Consider the following 21,004-nt stretch of genomic DNA (forward strand, 5'->3'; position numbering starts at 1 on the left):
CAAAGATCAGCTGCCCTGGTGCCATCCAAGGATTAAGTATAGACACTGTGGTTCCTAGGGAGGATATAGCAAATGCTGAAAGAACCAGGCGGCACTCTGGGGACTGGTGCAAAACTTTACCACATTTTGCACCAGTCCCCAGAGTGCCGCCTGGTTCTTTCAGCATTTGGGACTGTTCTATATCTTCCCTAGGAACCACAGTGTCTATATATATATATATATATATATATATATATACATATAGGATGAACTAACAGCGCCAAAACATTTTTGGGGTGATTCCTGCTACTACTGAAATCCCCAGTTAAGCTGTTTTTTCTTTATATCAAATTTTTGTATACATTCATATTTTTACATCATTTTTAGACACACAGTTGTCTCTAATATTTCTCATATTTAGTGCATGAATTTTTACCACCATTTTAATCTTGTCTTTTATGTTCCCTTTGGAATGGTTTTTTAACAAATTGTGTTATGGTTTTTTTGTCTGTTTGCTGTCTTTTTATGTGCAATTGTCTTAAAACGTTCTGTGCAATAAACCCCGTTTTATTTTTTAAGAAAATCTTCTTATAGTCACTTAGAATATCTACCACCTATGTTCGCTTTGTTCTTATTCGCTTTTCCAATATATATATATATATATATATATATATATATATATATATACAGGTTGAGTATCCCATATCCAAATATTCCAAAATACGGAATATACCGAAATACGGACTTTTTTGAGTGAGTGTGAGATAGTGAAACCTTTGTTTTCTGATGGCTCAATGTACACAAACTTTGTTTAATACACAAAGTTATTAAAAATATTGTATTTAATGACCTTCAGGCTTTGTATATAAGGTGTATATGAACCATAAATGAATTGTGTGAATGTAGACACACTTTGTGTAATGCACAAAGTTATAAAAAAATATTGGCTAAAATTACCTTCCGGCTATGTGTATAAGGTGTATATGTAACATAAATGCATTCTGTGCTTAGACTTAGGTCCCATCACCATGATATCTCATTATGGTATGCAATTATTCCAAAATACGGAAAAATCCGATATCCAAAATACCTCTGGTCCCAAGCATTTTGGATAAGGGAGACTCAACCTGTGTATATATATATATATATATATATATATATATATATACTGTATATTTATAAATGCAATATCAGTAGGTTGTCACTTTTTTTAACCATTATCATTATTCAGGGTTTGCGTAATAAGCAGCTTTCTTAAGTTTAATAACTTTCATTTCTACATTTAGGAGTATTTTAACTCGACTAATCATTCTATGGTTAAACTAAATTGCAGAATTAATGGTTCTTTATCCTCACAGTAACTGGAAATAAGGCACTCTGGTTTAATGATTAAAACTTTATTTATTTATTTTTCTTCATATTTTCTAGAATCAGTCTTTGACCCTCGTAACTGTCTCAGCAGAGCTGTTTGCAATATAATTTTCTCCATCATGTTCGGAAATCATCATAAATTTGAGGACGATGACGTAGATACTGTTTTGTCTTGTATACATGACGCATTAGTTCTTATCAGCTCAGCCTGGGGACAGGTAAGAATTACATTATTTTAACATAAGATACGGACTAAACCAATGGCAGAACAGGCATTGCCAGACCTTATAGCAAAATTTGGGAAGGAGCCTGGTGATGCTTATATGACTTTCCTGGCCCACAGCTTGGATACTGAGCACAGATTTCCATTGAGCATGCATGAACAGCACTGACTCACAACAAGCAAAGGTGTCATTGGAATGTGACCGTCAGCAGGGGGTATCCGGATGATAGATAGACAGTGTCTAGTTAGATAGTCAATAGATAGATATCATATGTTAGACAGACATTAGGTCGACAGGGTCAAAAGGTCAACATGGTCAAAAGGTCTACATGAAAAAGGTAGACAGTTAAAATGTCAACAGGGTCAAAAGGTCGACATGAAAATGGTCAACATGTAAAAGGTAGGCACAGTTTTTTTTTTCAATTTTTCATGTTTTTTCGATTTTTTTCATACCTTCTCTATCCATGTCAGCATAGAGTTGGTTATAAAGCTTGTGGTGAGTGCAGCGAGCTACTGAACCCAAAGTGTGCCCTGCGAGGTAATGCCTTTCTACATTTGCGGGTCCCAGAAGATAAAACTATCCACACAAACCACAAAAATAAAAATAAAAAATAAAAAAATGTTGTTTATCTTTTTTTTACCATATTCATGTTGACCTTTTGACACTATGTACCGTTTGACCCAGTCAACCTTTTGTACTGTCTACTATTTTCATGTCTTCTTTTTGACCCTGTCTACCTTTTGACCCTGTCGACCTTTTGACTGTCTAACATGCTGATTCTGTCAATTGACTGTCTAACTAGACACTGTCTATCTGTTATACCACACCCTAGCAGTGTAGAACACCATGACATTGCCAAGCCAAGGTAGATACCTCACCTCTGACCACTGTGGTAGACTTGCCTCTTCAATCCCACGGTTAGATCTGTGTTAAAGAGTGTACAAGGCACTCAGGTGTTCAGGAATATTTATTCAGAAAAATATATAAGACCAGCTGCCAGCAAATGGGATGTGCCAATTTTCAAAAACTAACAGAAAAAAATATATATTATAGTGCTTGGTCTAAATCAGTAATAACAATTTAAACCAAATATAATAATATAAAATAAAGTAGAGAGCGTCCAGTACTATATATTAAAGAAATAAACATATTCAATACTTAACACAAAAAAAATATTTAACTTACTACCACCGGAAGAGTGAATCAAAACTACATGAAGAGGTCAATTCAATTAACCCCAACTTTACAGCACCACTGTACTCTGGGATTTTTGTTTGCAACCTCATATCGCTGTATACAAAAATTTGTGAGTCCCTCTAAATAATTGCCACTTATCACTCCGTAATTGGGTAATATGTGACTGGAAGAGTCAAAGTATAAGAGTACTGAATTGAACTAGGAATCATGCACCATAGTAATAATACTGTACAATTATATACTTACTAAGCACTTGTAATTGAATGGGCCTCACCACCTAAACACTGAAAAGTATCAAGTCATCATACCAAGAGTACTTGTGAGTAAAGCCCAAGCACCAAATTACATAGTAACATAGTATCTGAGGTTGAAAAAAGACAATTGTCCATCGAGTTCAACCTATTTGTGGTGTCCTATGCATGATGATTTGACTAAAATTTCTGACTGATGCTGCTGTCAGCCATTGCATTTTATCCCTATTTATAGTAACTATAATGCATGACTATGCACCATACCCCTGGATATCCTTATCCATTGGGAATTTATCTAACCCATACTTAAAGGTGTTGACAGATTCCGCCATTACAACTCCCTCGGGCAGGGAATTCCAAACACGTATTGTCCTTACCGTGAAAAAGCCTTTACGCCGTATTGTGCGGAAACTCCTCTACTCTAACCTGAGTGAGTGTCCACGAGTCCTCTGTGTTGATCTAACCAAAAACAGGTCCCGCGCAAGCTCTGTGTATTGTCCCCTTATATATTTGTAGATGTTGATCATATCCCCTCTTAGTCTCCGCTTTTCCAATGTAAACATGCCTAGTCTTTCAAGCCTTTCCTTGTATTCCATCGTCTCCATGCCCTTAATTAGTTTGGTCGCCCTCCTCTGTACCTTTTCAAGCTCCTGGATATCCTTTTTGTAGTACGGTGCCCAGAACTGTACACAGTATTCAAGGTGTGGCCTCACTACTGATTTATATAACGGGAGTATAATACTCTCGTCCCTAGCATCAATACCCCGTTTTATGCATGCTAATATCTTATTAGCCTTCTTTGCTGCAGTCCTACTTTGGGTACTACTGCTTAGCTTGCTATCTATGAGGACACCTAAGTCCTTTTCCAGTACAGAATCCCCTAAATTGATATGTATATCACTTTTTCTGCAATATGCAATATGTATTTTTCTGCACCACGGAAGTGGTTATTAACCAACCCAGAACTACTACACCGGTCTTCCCTGGGGGTCACCCATCTGGCCTTGCACTATAGAGTTCCAAGATCATATGCACTGCGGTATGGTAGTAGGTCATTCTACGTATCCGTAGATGTATCTTCTGAATCGTCGATGAGAGTTCAAGAACTGATAGAATTAGATAGAATGGATTTGCTTTTGGAATTAGATAGTGATACACCCGCCAGTTGAGGAACTGTTGCAGCTGATAAGGGTAACTGAATCACCAATGAGAGTCCAAGAAAAAAGAAGAATCAAAGAGAAACAAACTCCAACATTGGAGGATAGGTTGGCACACAATCAGACAATCAGGGCCGGATCTAGACTTTGTGGTGCCCGGGTGAAAAATAGGGGTGTGGCTTCATGGAGAAGGGGCGTGGTTATGCCCCTGTAGAGTTGTGCCCCCCGGTAGAGTTGTGCCCCCTAGTTGACTTTATCGCGCACTGCAAAGCACCGCATCTAATGAGCACTGGGGGGCACCAGTAGCGGATCTTGCCACGGCAGCGGCACCCTCCGGACGGCTGCGGCGCCCTCCAGAAGGCGTCACTCTGGGCAAAAATCCTGCATGCCCGTAGCAAGTTCCGCTACTGCAGACAATAAAGCAGCTATCTAGGGTATTGATAACATCTGAACTTAACTATACCACAGAGAACAAAGTGATTTGTTAGGACAATGTTGCTAACAAACAATTGTAGATCTTTAACTCTGTAGCACTTATGTCCACTGAAAGTGTAATATGCAACAAGTTAACAACAGCACTAAATAGAACAGCTTAAATTAACTCCTTATTGCCCAAAACTTTGCTGAATAGTACAGCACTGCACTGCACACGTGGCTTCTTAACCCTCCCTGCGATATATGGTATACATGCACACATTAATTGGCAACTAGTTGTCACTATACCACAGAAATGAGTGTTTTAGGACAATGTTGTTGACAAACAGGAATGCTATAAATGACTCTTCCTCTGTAGTGGTTTGTTGCACTGATAGCAGAAAATGTTGCAATTAAATCACAACACAAACTGAGGCTACTAATTCACTCCTTCTTGCGTAAAGAGCTATTTATGGTGCAGCCCAATAGGATTTTTTTACGTTCCTGAGATACAGTATGTGGCATCCATACTGTACACTCATAATATTATCGGTAAAAAAATATACACTCAATGCGCTGGTTAATTATATACAACTTTGATTATCTGGTATGTATCCAAAAACTAAAGATATATATATTGATCTGGCACCAGACAATAATAATTTCTCAAATTATTATTTACACATTAGTATGTGCCAACATATGATATGTATAATAATAAGGGATATTTCCACGGTATACTGTTTGTGTGGGTGGAGCTCCCCTTGGTTTAATCATTACTGAATAAACAGAAGGGGTCTCCCCTAGCAAGAAAAAGCAGTATGGGAAAGAAAGAAGTAAACCTCTTTTTGGGGGGCACTCTTATTAAATGAATCCAGTTAAAATATAACTTTAAATAATTACATAATAAAATTCATACAAACAGACTTATCCTATATCTAATGAAAAGAGTATTAGTCCTTTTTATTATAACAGTGATGCCCTCTTATTAGTAGCAAGTTATGTATCAGTCTGGGTGAACAATATTTGTAGCAATGTAACATTGAATTAGTTTGATACTTTTATCTTAAAACTTCCAGGCACCATTGAATCATCCTGAATAAATCTCAAAGGGGAGTCCGAGATGGTTAATTGAAAAACTGCTTTCATATGCACAATTGGCCTAAATTTAGACCTGATCGCTCGCTAGGGTTTTTTTGCACTGCTGCAAACAGATAGTCTCCGCCCATAGGGGAGTGTATTTTCGCTTTGCAAGTGTGCGATCGCATGTGCAGCAGAGCTGTACAAAAAAATGTGTGCAGTTTCTGAGTTGCCCAGAACTTACATTGCTGCTGCAATCACTTCAGCCTGTCCGGGTCTGGAATTGATGTCAGACACCCGCCCTGCCAATGCTTGGACACGCCTGCGTTTCTCTAAACCCTCCCAGAAAATGGTCAGTTAACACCCACAAACGCCGTCTTCCTGTCAATCTCCTTGCGATCGGCTGTGAGAATGGATTCTTCGTACAATCCATCGCAAAGCAATGATCCACTTTGTACCCGTGCGATTCACCTGCACATTGCGGTGCATAGGCATGTGCAGCTCTGACCTGATCGCAGTGCAGTGAAAAATCCTAGTGTGCAATCAGGCCACTATTCCAAAAATCTTCTAGTAAATCAACACTAGGGAAAGTGCGGAAGTGCTTATATTCTGCATATACTGTATCAAGCAGGAGAGTATCCTTAGAAAAATCTCTAATTACTGCTTCACAATTTAGACAGCTCTGTATCAATAATTACAGTAAATTAGTATGGCCTTCCACAGTGATATCTGATCTCACTATCACTGTGTTAACCAGCGCAGCAGGCCCAAAAAGAGGTTTACTTCTTTCTTTCCTGAACTGCTTTTTCTTGCTAGGCGAGACCCCTTTAAGGTGATTATACAGTTCCCGCCTGGTGTAGTGAGAAGTTTCCAGTAGGTATGGGTCTCGCGGCCATTGAGAGATCAGGTGTGTGTGTGAAGCAGCTGTACCTTCTATTGGTTGTTGCACAAATCCACTTCCAGTGCTGCTGTGTACAGAGTCAGAACACGCAGCTGGAGGAAACTTGAAGTGCTGGTGCCGTGTAGGTTAAGGCAGTGCAGAATACACTGCATAGACTTTGCATACAAATTAGAAGCCAGCCTGAATGTGACTCTCTGCTCTCTGCAGGAGAGAGTACACTAAGCCACTGCTGGTATGGTGATGTATATGGGGTTCTGTGTGCATTTATATCTGATAGGGAATAGGGGATAGGGAATAGTAGTTCAATACCACTGCAGTGAAGAGGCTTCCCATTGTGACAATGCATGGTGGGCAACTTGTGTCAAGGTGCTAGGACTTCAACACATTTCACCATTTTAACCAGTTTGTTATAGTATCATTGTAAGAAAGTCATTATAATCAATACTTAATACATCAACATATTCTTTGGGTAGTTTAAGACATTTTTAGGTGCACTAAAGTATTAATTCCCTGCATCCCCAATTAGATTTGTGCTGTGTATGTCTGCTGCACAGCCCTGGCAAAGATACGCATTGGATCACTAATGTGTCCATTAAGGGCATTGGCGTCATGGTTTGAGCCCATGGCCAGTCTGCTTAAGCTCTTACCTCCCTGTTGAGTCCATGAAGCCTGCATCCAACAATGCAGGCCTTATTATCAGCACCCCTACAAAATAGGGGTATCACGACCTGATTTTGTAGAACAGTCTCAATTCGCCACCCCAGTTCCACCCCCCAAATGCTGAAGCATGTCAATCATACTGCAGCTCAGGTGGGCTGCAAGCAATCGCGCAGGGCATGCAGAGACCCACAAATAATGAATTTCTATGTAGACTATTGGGTTTGACTACAAATGTAAATCAGGCCCATTGTTACTAAGCAGAATTTTTAGTACATTTTGGTACATTTTATCTAGGATAATTTATTCCACAGTTGTTGTTTTTTTTTTAAAAAGAGTATTACATTTGTGAGTGCAAACTGGGTAAGATTGTTCAATATTCTTACTAGACAGATACAGTTATTTCCTCTGTCTACCTGTATTTGTATGTGATGCCATTCCATTCCATCTACAGATGTTTGATATGTTTCCTGGCCTGATGAGAGTTGTTCCTGGGCGTCACCACAACATATATAATCTACTGAAGAAGCTCAGCCAGTTTGTGGAAACCAGAGTACAAATTAATCAGAAGACTTTGGATCCTGATAACCCAAGGGATTATGTTGATGTTTTCCTCATTCAAATAGAAAAGGTAAAAAGTGTTGGGGTAATAAGGCTTACACCTCAATTACCAACACCTTAGTAGCCCTTCTGTCTTGGAGATTCAAAATACTGGATACAGCCGGCCGGAGAGCAAGAAGTCACACTACACAGTTGTCAGTATAACACTGCTCTGTCCCTCCTGTGTCAGAGAGAGCCTTTAATTATACCAAGTAAAAAGGGGTCTCATTACATGCCCTCCAATCACAGTGAAGTATAAAATTAGCTAATCCTACAAATTACAAGTTTCAATGACATAAAAGGGAGTATACAAAAAGACACATTTCCAAACTATTCTAGGAGTCTGTCTTGTCAAAGTATGAGGCGATTGCTGAGGATTTCCTATTTATGTAATTTTCTGTCCTCTGGCTTCGCATTCTTTTTTGTAAAGTATTTAAGGAAAACACTTGTTGTTTCGAGCACATATACAAGCAATGATAACCTTGTAAAGGTTCATATATAGAGTATTTAGAATATATTGTAGCATTAATACAGCAAAAAGCATTTTAATCAATATTACTCCTACAAAAGTGAATGTGTCTTGCAGCACGACTTCAGTATAGATTTTATGGGGTTATTTCATGAAGAAAATTGAACTGTAAATTAATCTGTTTTATAAAGACCTTAGAATGTTGACATATTCTCTAAGTTAGCCCTCCATTCGTCCAGTGTTTGGGTATTTTCCCAATATCCCTAATTCCTTAACCCTCTCTCTATTGCCTGACCCTAATCTCTCCCCACTTCAGTCTAACCCCAGCCACCTCCTGTAGCCTAACACTAATCCTTAAACCTCCATCTAGCACCCAAACCTAACCGCTCCCCCATAACTTAACCCTAACCATCCTTTCCTCAGCCTATCTCTAATGTTGACATTCTGACAATGTCAACATTATAATGGTTAGCTTTGTGAATGCTGACATTGTCATTGTCAACCATTTGATTACATCCCTATTAACATCTGCAGCTGACACACTGGTGTATTACACAAATCCCCAAAAGTGAACAAAAGGAAATATAATTATATCACACTCTGGAACTGTTAAATCAAACACTTCAAATTACAAGAATTCTAATTTATGGAAACTGTTTCAATTTTTTAATCTTTTTATCAATGATATTTAAAAATTGACTATACATACAGTATGTAACATACAGGGATATTCAAAAGTCACAGTACACCCTTTTGTTTCAAAAACTGTGCAGGAAGTGGGAAAACTGAATACTTCAGTAAGGTATGGGTGAGGTGGGCTATCTTTTAGAGTATGTACCGAACATTGGCGCATTCTTGAATCTAAGTCAGTTTCCCATTTTAAAACTGCGACTGTACTGCGGTGTACTGCGACTTTTGAATCACCCTGTATATTGTAACATACTCAGTAGTAAGGGATAAATGTATTACCCTGTGATATGGGTGAGAGCGGGATCAGCGCACGTTATGTGCACTATACCGCTTCCAGTGGCGGATCTTGCCACGGGCAAGCAGGACTTTTGCCCGGGGCGCCGCCTTCCGGAGGGCGCCGGCGCCATCTGGAGGGCGCCGCACCTTGGCAAGATCCTCCACTGTCAGTGTGCGCCCCAGCAGTGTCCCCCCGCTGTGCCCCCCCTCCCGCTGTGAGAAGGGAACCAGACGCTATGCGTCTGGTTTCCCTTCGTGGCGCTGGTCCTCCCCCGCTCTGAAGGGAATCAGACGCTAAGCGTCTAGTTTCCCTTCATGGAGAGGACCTTTGGTGTGCGGTGCGCGATGATGTCATCGCGCACCGCACAGCATTGTGGCATAGATGCTAGGGGTCATAATTGACCTCTAGCGCTTATGCTGTGCTATGGGAGAGACGTCATGACTGACGTCTCTCCCATAGATCCAAGGAGAAGAGCGGCGCCGGTCTGCAGGGTCTGGAAACAGGAGCGGGGTACAGTAAGTATACTTTTTTTTTTTCCCAGCGGCACTACAAATGGGGGGCGTGACTGACCACGCCCCCATGTTAAGCCACGCCCCTAAATTTTGCCCGGGGCGCCGAAAGTGCAAGAACCGGCCCTGACCGCTTCTCTCCCATGTATGTTGGCTGCGGTACAAGCACAGTGACAGGGGCGCTAAGTGCTCCTGTCCATATCGGCGCTGCTATCTAAAAATAACAGGCTGATAAGTGTGGGCAATGTGTGAATGGTAAGCATGCGCTGTGTGCTCAGGGGGCCATCGCTGGTGGGCGGAGCTTTTGCTCCTCCGCTTTTGCCCGACAAGACGTTAATACATCTTGTCGATGTCACTTCCTGATTCGTCTCGGTAATGAGGCTAAGCAGGAAGTGTTATAGCACCACGATGCGTGCCGCTATAATACATTTACCTATAAATAACACACATGGTGAGTGCATGCAAAAAAAAAAACCTCAATCAAAAAAAATGCTTAAAATTAAGTGTTGTGAATTATTTAATTTTATATGTAAGGAGACACAAGTGGTCCGCAGTGCTGTACATATGGCAAAAAATAAGACAGAACAGTACAGTAACCAGAACATAATAGTAGACAAGTAACAACACCACACTTCTCAGTACACAAAACAGCAGGGAGTATTTGGTGTACAAGGGAGTATTTGGCATAGGTTCAGTGGCGGAACTTGTGACTGGTGGGCCCAGGTGCGACAGTATGGTTTGGGTGCCCAGCCCTAAAACAGGGCCTCTTTGCACTCCTAAGGCATGCACCCCAAAAACTGATTAAACCTTGCCTTTAGAAACTAGACAGCATCGGTGAACCCCCAGATACAGTACTACAGACAGTAACAGTGACTATGGTATACTACAGCCAGTATCAGTGACACCGGTATACTACAGACAGCATCATTAATGTCTGTAAACTGCAGAGAGCATTCATAAACCCCATACACTGCAGAGAGCATCATTGAACCCATACACTACAGAAAGCATCCATGCCCCCATACACTGCAGACAGCAATTGTGACCCCTGTACACTGCAGACAGCATTGGTGACCCCGCACACTGCAGACAGCATCTGTGACCCCCATAGATTGCAGAGAGCATAACCCTCATACACTACAGAGTACGTCTGTAACCCCCATACACTGCAGACAGCATCTGTGTCCCCATACACTGACTGCAGACAGCATCTGTGTCCCCCGTGCACTGCAAACAGGGCCTCTTTATACTCCTAAGTGTACCCCAGTACACTGCAAAGAGTATCAGTGACCTCCATACACTGCAGAGAGCTTTAGTCATGCCGAAAACTGCAAGGAGCATCAGTGACCTCTGTACACTGCAACAAGCATTAGTGACCTCCATATACTGCAGACAGAATAAGTGACCGTTGTACACTGCAGAGAGCATCCATGACCCCCATACACTACAAACAACATCTGTGACTGCATAAAAATTCCATGAATCTGTAGCTCCTGTAGACTGCCAACAGCATTAAGGACCGTATACTGTAGACAACATCAGTGACCCCCATATACTACAAACAGCATCAGTCAGACTCATTATAATGCTGACAGCTGTGTGCCCCTTATTTGCAGAGGGCCCTGGTGCAATGCTCTGCTCTGTGTAGGTTAGAGCCTACATACAATAGCTGCAGCATAACTAGCATTTTTAAAGCAGCTGCAAAAGATGAATGGCTATGAGTGAGTGAATACTGGTGGTCTATTGCAGCTGAGTAGGTGTAGGCTGCAAGTGATGTGCAAGAAAAGGGACCGATGAGAACAGGATGGAGGAAAACCCTGCTCCTAGGAGTTTATAATCTAAGGATCAGGTGGAGATAGTGAATGGGGACTGAGAGCAGGGAATAGGGCTGGACTGGACTGCCCATCTGGTGTTTCTGGCATATACCAGAAGGGCCAACAGTCTGGTGGGCCGGTGCAGTCAGATAGAGAGCCAGTAGGGCCATTCGCTGCACAGCTTCCGGCTCTCAGGGTTCCACCCCCCGAAGTGTTTCTTTTAAAAAAAGATGGAGTATGCACTCCCCTCACTCACAGTACCCCCCCCCCCCCCCCTCGTAAGCAGTGTCCATGCCTCCTTTAACTGGTGTGCGCCCCTTCACAAGGGCTCATTCCAGTGTGTGTGTGTCTGGGGGTAGGGCGGGGGGGGGGGGGGGTAGCACAGAAGAAATCTTGGATTTGATAGTGAGATGCAGTAACCAGGGTAGAGGAGAGACAACAGTCATTGGCCGACCGGAGTAGTATGTATGGAGATGAGGTTGGAGATGTAGGGAGCCGTGGTGTGTGAGAGGACCTTGTATGTAAGATTGAATAGTTTGAAGAGGATTCTGTAGGGGAAGGGGAGCCAGTGCAGGTTTTAGATGAGCAGAGTGGCGGATGTGAAGTAGTTTGAGAAGAAGATAAATCTAGTTGCAGAATTGAGAATAGATTTGAAGCTAGTGAGATAGTAATGGAGGAGGACAGTATGGAGAGATTAGATACAGTAATCAATCTTAGAAATGATTAGAGATGTGCGCAAGACCCATCTTACTGGTTTTAGGGGGACACATAGTAAGCAGTGATAAACGTGGAGAAGTGAGCCAGTGAGAACCCCTGAAATTAGAAATGAGCGGGTTTGATTTCTTGGAAACCTAGCCCACCCAAACATATCAGTTCCGAGGACTTTCGGAGTCCCAGCTCAAATTTCCGCGCCATTTTCTGAATCCAAAACGAGGCCTGAATGGCATCCTCTTGCTTTCGATTCTCGTGGGACTTAGTATCCATAAAAGGGCACCACGGCCGGGACTTGGCGGCATTTATGTTTAGTGCACGCTACTGTTACCTGCACTGTACTCTGCTGTAGGGTCTGTGTACAAGAGGCATGCTTACTGTGCTGTGTCTGACTCCTGATTCAAACGCCATAGCTGTGCACTTATTATTGGGGCATACTGTACTATTGTTCTGTGTCCAACTCCAGACTCAAAAGGGCTGTGTATGTACTGTATAGTAGTCACTATGTATAGGGGAATGCAGTTAAAATACTGGCTGTCCAGACCCCGGCAACCGGTGGAATAGCCCTGTGATTCATTCACTTTGATCCGGGCGGCAAGTTCAAAATCAGAAAAATAAAAAGATATATATTTCTATTGTTTTGTTTGCACTGCGCTTTACCCAAGTGCACTTTGTTGAACTTCTTTTTTTTTTTAATTGCCATTTTGTTTCCTAGATGTGTCATGTTGGAAATTTTAGTGCCACACGTTTGTGGCGCCCACTTCTGTCGCTTAGCTTAGTCATCCAGCTACCACGGTGCAGCCTTTGGGCCTAAACTGGATGAAAACAATATTGTGAGCTGTGAGGTGATCAAAATTGACTGGAAATGAGTGGAAATGAATGTTATTGAGGATAACAATACTGTAGGCCAACACTCTAATTTTAGCTGTTTTTATGATTTAAAAAAAAAAAAAATAATACATATCCAAAACCCGCAAGGGCGGTTTTGGCAAAACCAAATACAGATCCAAAGCCAATACCCATGATTTGGGTCGGCGCACATCCCCACCTGAAATAAGGTTAAAGGAAGAGGATATGTATGAAGTTTTAGGAAAAGTTATAGGAAGAATAGTGTTAGGTAAGCATACCATGCCATCCCTTTAATTGGATGCTCATGGTTTACACAGGTTCTGTGTCTGATTAAAACTAGATGACATGCAGGCTTGATGTCAGCCAGCCACAGAACCTGTGTAATTCACGAGTGTCCTGGTTTAAAGAGATAGTATGGTAAGCCTAATATTATGTGTATTTACAAAAATATGGAAAGAGATACAGTAGAGAGAGATAAAGCACTAATCAATCAGCTTCTAACTCTCATTTCACAGACTGTGTTTAAAAATGAGTTAGGACTGATTGGTTAGTGCAGTGGCATACCTCCCAACAATCAAAATCCCGGATTCGGGACTCCTGCGCTCCCAAAGCGTGCACGCTCCCAAAAAGGGGCATGGTATCAGCAAAAGGGGGTGTGACTTAGCAAGAATACTGCTATCGGGAGCCACATCTCCCATATTCATCACTCTGGCTCTGTGAACTTCTGGTCATAACCCCAGCCTCTCAGCCTCCAGTGAATAGACGCTGTGCGCATGCACTCAGAGTCTATTCACCACTGCAGAGCAGCAACTTAATTAGTGACAGGAGCCTCCCAACTGCCCCCCCCCATGCTGCGGGACAATGTGGCCCATGGGTGGGACAGCAGGAGAGTCCCCAGAAAATGGGAATGTCCCTCGAAAATCGGGACAGATGGAAGGTATGCAGTGGTCCCAAATGCAGTATTCAAGGCACCCTAACAATCCAGTTTGAAAGATACAAATTCATGGTAAAGCACAAGTGACGTAGGGGGGTGATTAAGAGCTGATCGCTGGGCTGCTAAATTTGTTGTCTTGTCATCAGATAGTGACTGCCTAAGGGGAGAGGATATTCGCTGTGCATGTGTGCGATCGCATGTGTATGCCGAGCTGCAGAAAATCCCTCAGTCCGCGGAAAGCTGCAAATCCGTTTGCAGCTCACTCAACCGTGATTTTTCCACTGTGTGCAGTCTGTGCGCAGGCCTGGACTTACTCCTACAGTGCAATGAGAACAGGCTGATCGGGGCCGGAGCTGACAATACACACCCTCCTTGAAAACGCTTGGGAACGCCTGTGTTTTCCTTGACACTCCCAGTAACAGTCAGTTTCCACCCACAAACGGCCTCTTCATGTCAATCAACTTGCGAACGCCCATGCGATTTAAATTTTCACACAAGCCTGTCGCCTGTTGTTGTTTGCCGACATGCGTGCGCAGTCTAATGCTAATTGCCCTCTGTGCGAAAACACACTGCCGCGATAAGGTCTGAATCACCCCCTTAATTAGTTTGATTACACTATCTGTTCACAAGCATGGATTTCCTTAAAACCTGGACTGATAGGGTGCCTTGAGGACCCAGTTTGGGAAACCCTGGTTGGTGCTTTATTTCTCTCCACTTTGATAATACCCCCTAAATATAGTAATAGTAGTGTGTACTTAATTACATTGAGTATAATGAAGCATATGGAGGAATTGTTTATTTGTTATACAAGTACACACCGTGGGCAAACACTGAATAGTATTTACAGCAGTATGTACATATGTCAACAGTTTGGTTGAAAAGTTAATATACACTTTACATTGGATCAGTGATATTTATCAGTGCATTCTTTTTACTTCATCAGGGGAAAAATGACCCAGACAGTGAGTTTTATATGAAGAATTTACTGGCAAACACATTACAGATCTTCTTTGCTGGGGTGGAGACCATGAGCACAACGCTGACCTATTCTCTATTAGTTCTCTTGAAATACCCTGATGTCCTTGGTGAGTGATTTATTAAAATACTTCTTCTTTTTACGGTTAACATCATCATATTGATAAATATATGCTACATATGGCACTGACTTACCTGAATAAGATATAGGGCCTAATACAGACCAGATCGCTCGCTAGCTATTTTTTGCAGCACTGTGATCAGATAGTCGCCGCCTATAGGGGAGTGTATTTTTGCTTTGCAAGTGTGCGATCGCATGTGCAGCCGAGCGGTACAAAAAAGTTTTGTGCAGTTTCTGAGTTTCACAGAACTTACTCAGCCACTGCGATCACTTCAGCCTGTCTGGACCCGGAACTGACGTCAGACACCCGCTTTGCAAACGCTTGGACACGCCTGCGTTTTTCCAAACAATCCCAGAAAACGGTCAGTTGACACCCACAAATGCCTTCTTCCTGTCAATCTCCTTCCGAATGCCCGTGCAAATGGATTCTTTGTTAAATCCATCGCACAGCAATGATCCGCTTTGTACCCGTACAATGCGCCTGCGCATTGCGGTGCATATGAATGCGCAGTTTTGACCTGATCACAGTGCAGCAAAAAAACCTAGCATCTGATCAGGTCTGAATTACCCCCATAGTTGCTCTTAAAGACAGTTTGTGCAAATACTTCAAATGATTACAAAATAAAGAAAAATCTCTTTAGGTAAAGAATGCCTAATTTCTAAAAAAAACAAAACATTTATTACACATATTAAAGTAAAATAAACATGAGCATTAAGTGAGTGAAACAGGCACATATGTTCAATCAAAAACTATACAGCAATAGTCATAGTATCTACAGTATATTGCGAATCTGCAAAAGAGTGCACTAATAGGGTAATACTTAATTGATTATCACACCCGATTCCCTGTCTTAAATGATGGGAGAGTACAGGGGTGATATTCCATTATTTCTGGATTTCGCACTGATCGCGCCCATAAAAGTTGCGTTTAGCTGTGTAAAGCAGCTAAACCCAACCAAAGTGCTGGAGGCGATTGTTAAAAGTGCCATTTGTGTGCCTAAACCAGTCACTTTTTTCGCATTTCAGCTTGCCACCCCCAGAGGGTGTGAGCTGAAATGCAGACACTGGCATCCTTCGAGTCCAACAGAGCTACAATTGAATAGTATCTCTAGTGGCTGCCGGCAAGAAAATAAGTGAATCTCGTCCATAGTTTCTCACACCAAAAGAATATATGGATATTAATGTGTAGAGACCTCCTGGTATTACGCAGAAAAAAAAAAGAAAATGCAGTTACACACTGTAAGCACAAAAAATACTAATGTCATACCAGAGGTTTTGTCTCCACCCAGGCTGGGTTGAATGTAAGAAGCTGGGCTAGGTGCTACGTGTAGGAAGATATGTAAATTGACAGGATTCCGGTGTGTTCTCCTGTATGCCGAATGTCGGGATCCCGGCGCACAGTATACCGGCGCCGGAATCCCGACACCCGGCATACCGACAACTATTCTCCCTCATGGAGGTCCACAACTCCCCTGGAGGGAGAATAAAATAGTGTGGCGCGCATAGCGCAACACCGTGCCCATAGCGTGGTGAGCGCAGCGAGCCCGCAAGGGGCTCCTTTGCGCTCGCCACGCTGTCGGTATGCCGGCGATCGGGCTCCTGGCGCCAGTATGCTGGTCGCCGGGAGCCCGAGCGCCGGCATACCATACTACACCCCAGGATTCCTTCTCATGCAAAGGTGGATCTGGTAAGAGTTTAATAGCTGAGTGAATATCTGTAGCAATTGGAACAGACGGAGTATAACTTGAATAGAGGAGGCGAGTTGAACTGGAATCAAACTTCTTGACTGGACTGGAAACAGATAATGAGTCAGACTGGACCCAGAATGCTTGACTGTACTAGAACCAGATAATGATCTGGACTTGACCTGGAATGCTTGATTGAACTGGAACCAGTTAATGAGCCGGACTGGACCCGGAATGCTTGACTGAGCTGAAACCAGGTAATGAGCCAGACTAGACCCAAAATACTTAACTGAACTAGAACCAGATAATGAGCCACACTAAATCTGGAATGCTTGATTGAACTGGAACAAGTAATGAGCCTGACTGGGAGTGGAACCAGAGAATTTTTTATTAATCCAAGGTTTTGTTTTGGGTGTCTACATCTCTTTGGTGAGAGGGTATTTTCTAGGTTTAACACCTGGCTGAGTATTACTGAACATAGATTGAAAGGAGATAAGAATACCCACTCCAAGTTGGATTTACAATCAAGTCCAATCAGAAACAACGGTTGAAAATAATCTGGCCTTGAAATCCGTAAATTCATATGGACTTATTTATGGACAATTGGTTTTGATGTTCTAGAGCAGGGGTGGCCAACCTGTCAGAGGCAAAGAGCAAAAAATATTATTAGGTACGTCAAAGAGCCGGCAGCGAGCCGAAGGCATGCATACAAAAATGGGGTGTTTCCTTGTGCCTGCTAGGCCACTCCCCTGGTATAAAATACATTTAAAAAGCCAGATCCAACATAAAATACATTTTAAAAAGCCACTTCCACATAAAATAATTGAGGAAGAAAAATTCACATACCGTATATACTCGAGTATAAGTCGACCCGAATATAAGCCGAGGCACCTACTTTTCCCCAAAAAAACTGGGAAAACTTATTGACTCGAGTATAAGCCTAGGGTGGGAAATGCAGCTCTAGCCGTACACAGCCCTCATACGGCCAGATATGCCCCCCAGTGCCAGATATACCCCCACAGTGCTAAATATGCCCCCATGGTGCTAGATATTTGCCCTCATAGTGCCAGATATGCCCCCACATTGCCAGATACACATATTCCCCCACAGTGCCACATATGCCCTCATACTGCCAGATAATCCCCCACAGTGTCAGATATGCCCCCACAGTGCCAGATATGCCCTCATACTGCCAGATAATCCCCCACAGTGCCAGATATGCCTTCCTAGTGCCAGATATGCCCCCACAGTGCCGCATATGCCCTCATACTGTCAGATAATCCCCCACAGTGCCACATATGCCCTCATACTGCCAGATAATCCCCCACAGTGCCACATATGCCCTCATACTGCCAGATAATCCCCCACAGTGCCACATATGCCCTCATACTGCCAGATATGCCCCCACAGTGCTACATATGCCCCCACAGTGCCAGATACCGTATGCCCTCATAGTGCCAGATATGCCCAGCCCCCAACTACCCCACGACAACCCCCCCCACTGACACACCCGCGCTCCAGCCCGTAGCCCGTCTCTACTCACCATCAATGATGACGGGGCACGGGAGTACAGGCAGCGGCAGGCGGTGCGGGCAGCGGTGGCCGGCCTTGGGACGGAACGCAGCGGCTGAGGAGGCGGGCGGCTGAGGAGGCGGTCAGCGCGGCGGTGCTTTAGCGAGCATGGAGAGGGAGAAGGATGGCTGCAGCAGCGTCACTGGTGGATGCACCAATTACAGTGCGCTGCTGCGGCTCCCGAGTCCCCCTCCCTCCCTCCTCCTCCTCCTCCTCAAATGGCTTCTCCCTGCGCTCTGCTCCTGCACATGACTCCCGGGAGCATCACTCGAGTATAAGCCGAGGGGGAGCTTTTTCAGCACAAAAAATGTGCTGAAAAACTCGGCTTATACTCGAGTATATACGGTATATTGAAAAAGCCAGATTCACATAATACACTTCAATTCCCCCATATGTCACTCCAGCCAGCTCCCTCAAGTGTCACTCCTGCTAGCACACTCCCATATCACTCCATCCAGCTCCCCCATGAGTCATTCCTGCCAGCACTCTCATGTGCCACTCCTGCCAGGACCCTCATGTGTCATTGCAGCAGCCCCTTATGTGTCCTCTGTTTGCCAGTGGGTGTCTCACCTCTAGTATCTGGCTCCCTCAGTTCTCAGCTCCCGTAGTGCTGCTGCCTGTCTGGCTGGCTGGAGTGCAGCAGTTTCTGGACCTGTTGTAGTCATGTCAGGAGCCACATTTGAATAAAAAAAGCCCTCCAGGCTTCTTCAGGCTTCTTCAGTTGTCTATGTCACGTAATGCTGGGTGGAGTCACAAGGCTGGGTGGAGTCAGCAGCCTCTGCCCTGTGTCAGCACAACACTAGGGAGGCGGACACACTCACCAGGGAAAACGCCACTGGACGGACGCCCCACCATGCCCGGTCACACAATATACATCCAGAGCCGGATTACTGTGGGGTCACTACCCCGGGACCCCCTATCTCAAATGGCCCCTCAGCTGGAGCTCTGTCCCCATTCAGGTTGCCGGGGCAGGAGAGATCCACGCTGCCGCGAGAGGAGTGCGGGCTGTGCATGCGGCTTCCTCCTGTCGGGCAGCACGGTCGAGCAAACTCCAGCCTCCACCGCAACCAGAAGATTCGCTGCTGGCGGCGGAGGCTGGAGATTGCTTGACCGTGCTGACCGAGAGGAGGAAGCCGCATGCACAGCCCGCACTCCGCTCCCGGCAGCGTAGATCCCTCCTGCCCCGGCAACCTGGTGTCCTCTCTCCCTGCTGCAGCGCTCCCATTGCCTGTGTGACTGGGCCAGGTGAGCCGCGCGAGCAGCGGGGGAGGGGGGGGGGAGAGAGTGCTGGTGATCGCTGGGGGTGCTGGTTATCGCCGATGGGGGTTCCGCTGGGGGTAATGGTCCTCGATGGGGGGATGCTGGTGATCGTGGGGGGGGGGGGCGCTGAGGGTGCTGGTGATCGGTGGGGGGTGCTGGTGATTGTGGGGGGGGGGGCACTGGAGGTGCTGGTGATCGGTGGGGGGGTGCTGGTGATCGGTGGGGGGGCCCACTGGAGGTGCAGGTGATCGGCAGAGCGGTGCTGTTGATCAGTGGGGGGTGCTGGTGATCTGGGGGTGCTGGTGATCGGGGGTGCAGGTGATTGGCTGGGGGGTGCTGTTGATCGTGGGGGGGTGCTGGTGATCAGTAGGGGGTGCTGGTGGTCGGGGGCAGCACACAACCACCCAAACCCTATCACATACAACATCTACCCCTACCCGTAAACCACATACACCTCAAACCTCCCCCACCAAAAAAACACTATAAAACTACTATTCTACACCTTCACATTTCTCTGGAGGTAACGGGGGCATAGCCCCTTACGACGGTGTGAAGAGCGCCCGTAGGGCGCGATGAATCACCTAGTATATATATATATATATATATATATATATATATATCCATTGTAGAAGAGCCGCACTCACATGTCGTTAATAATCACAGTTGCTGGGGTGCAAAATCCAGGAACAGGTCCTATCAGAACAACGTTCCACGATATATGTGCACAAATAAGGATGCACTCACCAGACTTCTACAGGGTGAAATTGATAGATTTTAATCCAGACAGCACATACTCACAAACAGAAGGTCAACGTTTCGGCTCACAGCAGAGCCTTTGTCAAGACCAGATTACGAGGTTGCCATCTCCCTAGCACTGCTCTGAATAGTGAAACCATATATACCCTTGGTGCAGCCACAGCCCCCAATCATCCAATTAGCAGCATGAACAAACAGGCCATCATTAAACTAATATCAGCCAGCTGTCACAGGATAAGGCCAAATACATATACACAGCACAAACCAGACACACACATAAATTGATTTTAAAACAACTCATTGTGGCCACACAAGGAGTCTAACATCGTGTGTGGAACGCACGCCGGTACAGTGACACGCATGGCACTTCCTGTGAGCCGCGCATCACTTCCCGTCCGGCGTTGCCAAGTAACGGCGCCGTGAGTAAAGCAGACCACATTAGCTTATGTGAACCACATCGGTATATATATATCACCCTGCTGTGGCACTCAGGAAAGAAAAACAATGAAGCAGGTCTCCTGGTCAATGTTTCAATGTTTTCACATTTTCGT

At 44.3% G+C, this 21,004-nt stretch overlaps 1 protein-coding gene and 1 long non-coding RNA gene across 2 annotated transcripts in view; one reads left to right on the plus strand and one right to left on the minus strand.

Moving 5' to 3' along the window:
- LOC134949292 (cytochrome P450 2G1-like) overlaps nt 1-21,004 on the plus strand; it is an 83,588-nt gene that overhangs the window by 39,018 nt on the left and 23,566 nt on the right. Inside the window, exons 4-6 of the mRNA XM_063937790.1 lie at nt 1,408-1,568; nt 7,686-7,862; nt 15,028-15,169. Of these exons, the coding sequence (XP_063793860.1) occupies nt 1,408-1,568; nt 7,686-7,862; nt 15,028-15,169 (480 nt within the window). The remainder of the gene's footprint in view (nt 1-1,407; nt 1,569-7,685; nt 7,863-15,027; nt 15,170-21,004) is intronic.
- LOC134949293 (uncharacterized) lies at nt 1,361-2,540 on the minus strand. The gene is made up of 2 exons (XR_010183133.1): nt 2,453-2,540; nt 1,361-1,558 (listed from the first exon to the last, which is right to left on the minus strand). It is a non-coding gene; the product is annotated as an uncharacterized LOC134949293 (long non-coding RNA).

Source organism: Pseudophryne corroboree, chromosome 8 (genome assembly GCF_028390025.1).
Source record: "Pseudophryne corroboree isolate aPseCor3 chromosome 8, aPseCor3.hap2, whole genome shotgun sequence".
Taxonomy (NCBI): Eukaryota; Metazoa; Chordata; class Amphibia; order Anura; family Myobatrachidae; genus Pseudophryne; species Pseudophryne corroboree.